Genomic DNA, 10,141 nt, shown 5'->3' on the forward strand with positions numbered 1-10,141 from the left:
CAAAAAGAAATAGTGCACATTCATGAATATTAGGTATAAGAAATGTTCACAAAGTTGCAAGATTATTTGATTTCACGCTATAGTTTTAATTGCTGGAAAAGTTTTTTTTTCGGTCAGGGCTGGTTGAGTAAAACTTTATGGTTGATCATTGAAACTTTGAAGATGAAAATTTGAATAATTTGATTAAGATGAAATTCGTAATTTTCACTGAAAATTTTATTGTTCCTATATAGAAGAAAGGATTGGTAAATATTTGCAAAATTATTGCGTTGATTATTTAATATCCATGATTTTAAGGTCTAAAAAAATATAATTTTGTAAAATTTTCTAATTAAATTTATTTTCTTAATTTTTACCTCAAAAAGGCACATTAAACATAATGTTCACGTTCATAAAATTTTACAAATGTTTATCAATAAAAAATTATATCCACGGTCAAAATGACCTCAAATTGTTCAATCTTCATTTCCAAATCTTCATAATGTTGCTAAAATTATTCAAATTACGAAGTCACAGAAACTATTCAGATCATCAGTGTCATCTCCACGGAAGTTGATTAATGAGAAATAATTTAAAAGTATTTTTTTAACATAATACACTCGTCATATATGGTAAACAAAAGAACATTACTCTACGATAAAGATTTTAATATACTTTCAAAAAATTTCTTCTTTCTACTTACTTTATTCTATTATTCAATACAAACTAGAAGAATAATTTGCTTGAGGCAAATTAGATCAGGAGTCGTTATTGTTGTACTAATGGTTCGCGTGTCAAAATCCAAAATAAAATATTCGTCAATTTTTTGCGTGTGCTGCAAAAAAATCATTAACAGAAGAAGAAGAAATTCAATTGTGAAAAAGTCAATGAACGACCTTGCGGTGGGATGCTGTTAATTCTAGAGATTTTTTTCCTTTTATTGCTGATGAAATGAGAAAACCCAAAGAAATTTTTTACTGAGCGCATTTTGTGAAATTGTGACAAATTTTCAATATTTACATTAGAGGAAGTTGGACATTTTTGCTGGATATATTGAGAAAAGTATATAAATAATTTTTTTGAATCTGAATATGAAAATATAAGATATTTTAGTTGGTTTGTACAGTACTGCAACAAATAACGCTGGCCAGCAAAAAAATCTTGCTTGTAGTTTTGGATGAACTTTAAGGTACATTTGAAAACTGTAGGCTAGGACTTCTAAAATGCATGCAGCTGCTCTTGGCCGAACTCAAGTATGTTATAGCTTCAACCACACAAACCTCATTAAAATATTTATTTCGCTTTGAACTGCCAATAAAATTTTCAATTTGAATAAAAAAATGTCAAGAATCCGACAAGATTCTGATGAAAAGAATGCCGAGCGAGAGAATTCATTACATTATAGGGATATGGATGTGTAACAGTCAGTACGCAATGAAATTGACATTTAATAAATGGAAATTGTAAGCTGTAAAAGGCATGTGATGATATGATTTGATGATGCATTTCATGTTTTAAAGAAAAATAATTTATGGATGAATAGGATGTATTGAATATGAAAGGTCAATAGAATCTCAATAATTTGCGAAACAAAATGTGCACTTGAATACAACAAAATATATTCCGTACAAAAAACTCATTGAAGCTGTGGATAAAGTGGATTTTATTAATCAATTTCCATAGTCTCGTGAAAAGAACGCTTTGCTTCCTTCTCTTAACATTGAATTCAGTCACTTCTTCTTTTTCATCTTTTAATTGTTCGCAATGAGAGAGAAATTTCACTTTTCATCTGTTTAAGGTGATTAGTAATAAGCAACTCGTGCTATTCTCTTCAGCAACAATAAAATTCTACTTCTATTTTCTATTAATTTATAATGAAATACAGTAAGTAAGAGTGCACGTAACTTCTTTCGGATTTGTAAGAACATTTTTTTTTATTTTGAAAAAGTTAGAGCTTGTGAAAATAAAATCTCAATCATTAAGTGTGTACAGATGATTTATCGGTAATTGAGGTCAATGTCCGTCAACAAATTATTCAAGTTCAAAAACAGACTGAGAATTGAATATTTGGAAAAAGTTTTAAACTAAATACAGTAAATATTATTTAAATCTCAAATGTACGTTACAACTAGTTGTAGCTTTAAAAATATACGGCTTATAGCAAAAAGTTAAATAATCTTTTTCATGATCGCTTCTGTATCATAACATGTGCTTTTTTTCTATTGACACACTCATAACTGATAGCTTGTAATATATTAAAATCTTGAGTATAGTGACTGATGATCTGAAACGCCTCATTTGAACTGTGATTAAGTACTTGAACTTCAATGCTACTAATGAGACCCGTAGAAAATACTGAAAAAATAATGTAGGAGTGGTCAGAGTTTCTTGTTTGAAAGTCAGAGAATATTTGGACATGATTTCACTTGTTAGCTTAGGAAATATGTGCGTAACACAATTGAATGATTAATGTCGATTGATGCAGTTTATGATATTTTGGTTAAAGCCCTTTGGTTTTAAATTTTTATTGCTCATTTTTAAGTGATCTGTGCTCGATTTTAATTATCAAGCAACATTATAAAAGAAAGATGTAATCAATAATTTATAGCATCAGATTTTAATTTATGAAACTCTGAATTAAAGTAGCGTAATTGAAACAGTACAATAGAAGAGACTAATAAAAATGTTTAAGAATGCAAAGAAAGAGGTACAAATTAACAACAAGAAGTTCTATCCGAATAATAATAATTCTAGCATATAAGATTCTAACTTATTGTTCTTCTAATGAATTACATTGAAAAGATAAGCTCAAATTGCTGTTGTTAATAATAAGAATTATAAAGAGATATTTAAAATATTCCCGTATTTTTATATGGATAGATTCCCTTATTTAACGGTACAGATGCTAATTTTTTCTCTCTTGTTTCATTATTCTCATCAGCAATGAATTTTAAAAAAATTACAAAAGTCCTCGTGTTATTGATCGAGGGACTTAAGCGCATTTTTGTCCCAGCGATCAGTAATTGATTAATAAGTCACTTCCAGAACTAAAACACAAGATCCAGTAAGATCCACTTCACTTCCAGAACTAAAACACAAGATCCAGTAAGATCCAGGTCACTTCTAGTCCTAAAAATCAAGATCCAGTAAGATCCAGGTCACTTCTAGACCTAAAAACCAAGATCCAGTAAGATCCAGGTCACTTTCAGAACTAAAACACAAGATCCAGTAAGATCCAGTTCACTTCCAGATCTTAAAAACAAGATCCATATAAAACTTCCACAAATTTAAGAACTTCATCATTTAACGGATTTTCATAATTCAAACCTCATAACGGTCAAAAAAATTTAAACATTGTTCAGTAAACACTGTTAAAACATCGACAAACATTGAAAAACACTGTAAAACAATGAAAAAACGTGTTGTTGTTTTTGTTGTTGTTGTATATGAAAATGAAAAACTGTTAATTATAGTATTTATGCGTTGATTTGAGACTTCTAAATGACCGATAACCCAATAACTTGATAGAACGAAGCTATTAAAACAAACCAGAGCTCTCTACGATGTCTAGTTTTCGAGATCTCGCGTTCCAGCCGAACGAACGAACGAACGAACGAACGAACGAACAAACGAACGAACGAACAAAGTGCATTATTAAGCTACCTTTTTGAAAACAAGTTTCAAAAATGCGCTAAAAATGAAATTAAAAAAGCACATAAAACTAAAAATAAAAAGACTCACATAGTCATTAGCGATGAGCATAAACAAGAATATTTAAATACTACGTAAAACACAATCAGTCAGAATATGAAGTACCGACCGATACCTTCATACCATGTATAGAAATCATTGTGAAAAGAATTCACACAATGTTGATCATTTTAAGGATTATTGGATGAGACAATGAGTGGCAATATAGAGAAAAGGAGTGAAAATAAATTATGTAAACTTTTCTTAGTTTCAAAATTCAAATATATTTTCTTCTTCAATTATTTTTTATTTTACAGTGCTTCTCAAACCTTTTTTTTTCTTAAATTTTATGTATATACGAGAACATTACATAAAACGCATTTTGTACTACAAGATATTTCAAGTTTTTAGAATGGTAATTCTCGACTGAAACGGCATGTGGTTCATGGCATTCCAATTTTTTTTGACGAAACAAAGGCTGTCTAAAACTTCTGTTTACAATGATTGAGAGAACGATCTATGGCGAAAATCGAACCCTTGTACTCACATAAGATTGATCCGATATTCAGTCGGTTGGTCACATCACTAGGTTCTGCATTATTCTCACGATGGCAGATTCGTTTATGTATGTCTCGGTATCCCAGATTCGTCAGAAATTACATTCTCAGTGGTAGTCAAATCATTCAAAAGAATCAATAGATCTGCAAATTCAAATAAATAATATTGTTAAATAATAAATGTATCAAATGAAAAAAGGGCTTGAAATAAGCTTTGAAATCTGTATGCAAAAAATTTAGTAACTTAGTCCGTAGCAACATTTTAATAAAATATTCTATTTATTCATCTTTCCGCTCTTAAATCGAGCGACAATTTTTGCAATTGTAGTTAATGTAGTTTAATTAAAACGACTTCCTTGGAGATTTATAAATAAATGATATATTTTTAGCGGAGTTAAAATACAGACTGGAACCTTTTTATACATTAAATACTACTCAAATCTCAAATGAACGTTATGACAGCAAATTTTTTACAAAAATTCCATTGTTCTATGTTAATTTTTGGAAAAGTAAATTTTCTTTAATTTAATGATTGAAATAAATTAGAAGGTGTCTAAGCTTATTCAGTTGTATATTTCTCGGGTCTAAAGCAAACAGAGCGTTAAAGATTATATTCTAATGCATAATTACAATGTTAACATAAGAAATTTATTTGCAAAAATTCTTTGTTCATGTGAAAATTAATTTGTACCACCGATGTAATAATCACTTGTACAAATGTGTTGATTTTATCTGTAAAAATAATTACAATAATTTTCCATTTATTGCAAAAAAAATACAAAACAAAAGGAGAAAATTGAATTAATTTAATAACGCATTAAATTTGCTAATTTGTTTTTTAAATCTTAGATGAAAATATTGCAATAAAAATATATAAAAATTTCGTATATGGAGGTCTTAGCATATCAATTCGTCGTGAAAAAAAAAATCACAAGGAGAGACAAGTTGTAATTTATTGGCAGTAATTTAAAAGTAATTTGTCAGTAAACATAAAAAAAGCTTTTTCAGTTTGCTGATATTGGGGATAAATGTATAATATAGCAGAAAAGAAAGCGAAAACGAGAATGAGAGGCAAGAAAGAACCATTTATCTCGTGATAGAATTATTCTTCTATTCATAAGCAACATATGTGCGTCTTTTACTTTTCTTTCTTATGCTCTTATCTGTTCATGCTTTTTTACCTTATTTTTTAATTTTTCGAACACGGAACGTGACACTAATGAAAGAGAATTTAATAATTGAGCATGGTCATTAATTTTGTACATATACTAATAAAATTTAGTACTTTGGTTCGTTTTTTTTTTTTTGGATAAAAGGACTCGATGTTCTATCTTTTGTAATTTCTGGAAAATACCATTATTCTCTTTATTTTTGATTTATAACCAAATCACAAATGTATTCAAATTTTTATGGGGAAGAAGTCAATCCCTGACCTTACGATCTTACTCCTGTGGTTATGTAGGTCAAGAATTCAAACAATACTGAAATTTGATACTAATTTCTACTCAAACTCCTAATTATTATATTTCAGTAAAGTATTTTGATTCTTAAACTCAAAAGAACGAGAATGTAGACATAGTCAGCATAATTAAATGAAGCAATCGTCTACTATCAATAATTAATCATGTCTAAAGCTTCAGTGCAAAATATTTTGTACTAATAAACGACAAGAAAGCAAGAATGGGCAAATTCACATCGTACTATGGAAAATCACGCGGATTAGTTGAGCTTAGAATTCTCGTGTATAGTCCGTAGCCATTAGGTTTTGGTTAAAGAAAATATGAATTCACATCGTATATAAAACTATGCTTATGTTAGAAGTGAAACCGTCTCGATAAATCTTCTAATAATTTTGGGGCGTAACATATGCGTGTCCATCATCACATCTTGAAGTTTAATTAAATTTTAACGGTTTTTGATATCTTCTACCTGATTTTAACTACACTTCACTTTTTAGCGCATTTTTGAAATTTTTTTCAAAAAGGTAGCTTAATAAGACACTTTGTTCGGTCGTTCGGTCGGCTGGAACGCGAGATCTCGAAAACTAGACATCGTAGAGAGCTCTGGTTTGTTTTAACAGCTTCGTTCTATCAAGTTATTGGGTTATCGGTCATTTAGAAGTTTCAAATCAACGCATAAATACTATAATTAACAGTTTTTCATTTTCATATACAACAACAACAAAAACAACAACACGTTTTTTCATTGTTTTACAGTGTTTTTCAATGTTTGTCGATGTTTTTACAGTGTTTACTGAACAATGTTTGAATTTTTTTTGACCGTTATGAGGTTTAAATTATGAAAATCCGTTAAATGATGAAGTTCTTAAATTTTTGGAAGTTTTATATAAATCTTGTTCTTAAGATCTGGAAGTGACTTGGATCTTACTGGATATTGGTTTTAGGCCTGGAAGTGACCTGGATCTTACTGGATCTTGGTGTTTAGGTCTGGAAGTGACCTGGATTTTACTGGATCTTGTGTTTTAGTTCTGGAAGTGAACTTGATCTTACTGGATCTTGTGTTTTACTTCTGGAAGTGACCTGGATCCTACTGGATCTTGTTTTTGAGGTCTGGAAGTGACTTATTAATCAATTACTGATCGCTGGGACAAAAATGCGCTTAAGTCCCTCGATCAATAACACGAGGACTTTTGTAATTTTTTTGCTACAAATTCTTTAAATATTTGTTTTACTTTTATGTTTCACATTCTTCACATAAGTTGTACATATAAAGCTTTGACATGTGATGAGAAGACCTCAACCCCAATATGGCATAATTTCACATGCTATCATTTAATGAAGAAATCATTATATTTTAAGTAATGCCTTAAATGGCTATTAAAGAAACGATAAAACATGTGAGTTTTGCAAATACCTAATTGAAATTTTCAGACAATAAAATGGGTAGCAAGTTTATGTTGTTGAAATGATATGAAGCAATTCATCAATTTATCAGCAAGTTAAGTTTCCTTGTGACTTATGAAGAGTAATATTGAATAGCTGTGGAATGAAATCAGTAGTCTGAATGGCAGAGCGTTGGCCTCACGTACCAAACATTCTGGGTTCAATCCTAGAACATGTCTATTTTTCGAAGCTCTTTTCCATTTCACGGTTATAGTTACAAAGCTCAGTTTGTGTGTTTGGAAGCAGTTTCGAGGAGATCTTTGGCTCAAAATGTGTCTCCATTGCAAGATTCATAAGGATTTTCTTAGTATCTGAATATTCATTTTTTTGCGAAATTTTGGTCACACGAATTTTAACTGGGTGCTTTTAAAGGAAAGATTCATTCAACTTAGCACAGTAGATTAACTGTTTCTTTTCTGATCCATGGCTGTCGGAAATGACTGTTGATCATAATTTTCATACATTTTTCTTTTCAATTTGGTATTTTACGGTGGATGCTTTTATTCCGCATATATTCAGACATTTTTTAATAGTATAGTACAGGAACACTTGATACTTAAATGATAGTTAAGCTAGTTTTTATTAAAAAAAGTCTCAAAGGCATCTCAAACTATGCATCTAGCGAACTTTAAAAATCACTAATTTTATTTTATTTTTTTTTTTTCTGGTGAAATCATAATTTTTATACACATTTATATTTTAGTTATTTTTCATCACTTAACTAATTCTTGCTCGCATTTTTAATAATTTTCTGTAGATACTGAACTCTCTTTAGTAATAAATCATTCACGGAGAACTCATTATGGGGTACACTAAGTACTTCGTAACCAGCTTTTGATAGTAGTCGACTATTAAGTGCTGCAATTCCTGATAAATGTTGATGAGGTCCTTGACAGAAGTCATGATAGTCGTGCACCATTAATGCAATTCTATATTTATTATGAAGATAAATGATTTAATGTAAATTGGATTTAAATGATTATTAATTACCTTTTACTATCATTAGTTTCTTTCGGAATTGGATTCGCATTTGTATCAATGTGAAATTCCGCATCTATGCCGGAAAAAGTGTATATTAGCGATAATATCAAATTTAATAAGAAAATGTCAATTTACCAACTGAAAATCCCATATTTGTGTCCTGATGAATTTTCAAGCATGCTTCAGGAATAATGTTCTTCAAGGCATCTGTCATTGCCTTTATGAGAAGCTGCTTATCATGATTGAGAAGTAACGGTACACTATATATGTTTTGATGTTTGTCTCTCGTCAGCATAGCACCTTTATATGAAGGCATAAACAATTTTACACCACCATTAATATTGAGTAATTTTATTTTTGCAGGAATAGGAATTTCATTTTTAAAATCAGATGATAGTTTCTCAATAAAATCGTCGTTTAGAACATTGTTAAAAGCTGCGACGTCGGGAATATTTAATGACATCAAACTCCACACATAGCTAAGATAATCAGAAGAGTTTTTAAAGTCTAATGGAGTAAGTGATGGTGTCAATTTTGTTATGATACTGTCTTTAAAATCAACAGGCATATAATTAAGTGTTGCTAATGTCATGCACAAAGCGGCAATATCTTGTGTTCTACAAATACTTTGATTCTTGACAATCCATTCAGACAAACAATCAAGCACAACTGGTTCACGATATTTTAAGAATGCTAAACTTGTTAGCATCGATCCAATTGTTGAAGACTTTTTAATTTCACTTTTTTTAATGTCCAGTTGAATATCTTCACATAGTTTTGATATTAAAACTGGTTCGGGAAAATTAAGACTAGCAATTGAATATAATACGTCTGAACATTGTTTGATGTTGAGATGTTCCTCTTTTCCGCTCATATTAAAAGCTAGTGAACGTAATAGCGGTGTGCTTCGTCTCTTTTTTGCGCTTAAATTCTTCATGACCTTAACCATTTGTTCAACTGTGATGCTAGCAACTAACTTTGCTGCCTCATCGTCTCCAGTAACGCCAAGAACTGTGTCGAGGTCAGCATTTCGGAAGTTTTCCAATCTCTTATTAATGTTACCCGAACTATTATTGTTGTTTTTGACAGCACGTCCTAACATCCGGCACAATTTTGTAAATCTTGCATCATTCTCGAACTCGGGCAGTTTTGCGCGATCAATCGACGTCCATTCAGCCAGTATTGAAACAATCTGCAAAATTGGATTATTTCTTAGTGAATTTGCGGATCAAGTATATATTAATTTGAATGAATACCTTTAAGGCATGCTTCCTTGTTAGATCCTTATTTTGGTCAGCAATGTTCAGCAATCCATTTACTGTTTTTGCGTTCAAAATTATTTCATCAATATCAATTTTCCCATCTTTTGATACTGTTTGAGGCTGCTCAGTGTCTGATAAAGATGCGAATACAGCAGCAACTGTTGGATCTAAAATAAATGTATTGTATGAATGAGAATATGACCTTAATTTGACTATTTTCGACTAACTTTTTCGGTGTTTCTTCAAATCTTGAGATTTTTCGATAACATTTCCTGGATCTTTATTTTCTGCTAATACACTTGCTGATGCAAACAGATTTTTTGTTATTGCATAATTTCTTGCACTTGCAATAGCTGTTAATCTATTTAAATGTCTTAACATGTTAATTCCTGCAAAAAATATTGAAAAAAAGGTTAAAAGAACAGGTATTAGATAATTGCCTTTGAAATGATGAATAACACTTGCTGTCTTCAATTTATTATGATTCACGGTATTTTTATGAGATGTGATATTATGTTACTTACCTAAATATTTAATTTAATAGCCTAAAATCGATCGAAAAAAAATGAAAATAATATTTTTACGGAGCGATGTTTTTCTATGTTTTATTTTTCTATGTTTTTTTTATTTTAATTTTATTTTTATGAAGCTTGTTTCTTCGTTTAATGAAGTTCATTAATTATAAATAAAAGAAAAATATTAAAACACATCAAGTAAACAGTGAAAAAAAAAGAATTTAATAATAAATCTATGACAGTGAAATTAACGG

At 30.0% G+C, this 10,141-nt stretch overlaps 1 protein-coding gene across 1 annotated transcript; it reads right to left on the minus strand.

The window, feature by feature from the left end:
• Nucleotides 1-7,740: 7,740 nt before the first annotated feature.
• LOC139095916 (FAST kinase domain-containing protein 4) lies at nucleotides 7,741-10,028 on the minus strand. Its single transcript, XM_070647463.1, has 6 exons — nucleotides 9,897-10,028; nucleotides 9,600-9,761; nucleotides 9,367-9,539; nucleotides 8,246-9,302; nucleotides 8,120-8,183; nucleotides 7,741-8,058 (listed from the first exon to the last, which is right to left on the minus strand). Exons 2-6 carry the CDS (start codon nucleotides 9,751-9,753, stop codon nucleotides 7,851-7,853), a joined length of 1,656 nt encoding a protein of 551 aa, XP_070503564.1. The 5' UTR covers nucleotides 9,754-9,761; nucleotides 9,897-10,028; the 3' UTR covers nucleotides 7,741-7,850.
• Nucleotides 10,029-10,141: the final 113 nt, after the last annotated feature.

Source organism: Chironomus tepperi, unplaced genomic scaffold (genome assembly GCF_022539635.2).
Source record: "Chironomus tepperi strain 1889 unplaced genomic scaffold, CSIRO-AGI_Ctep_v1 contig_376, whole genome shotgun sequence".
NCBI classification, from domain to species: domain Eukaryota; kingdom Metazoa; phylum Arthropoda; class Insecta; order Diptera; family Chironomidae; genus Chironomus; species Chironomus tepperi.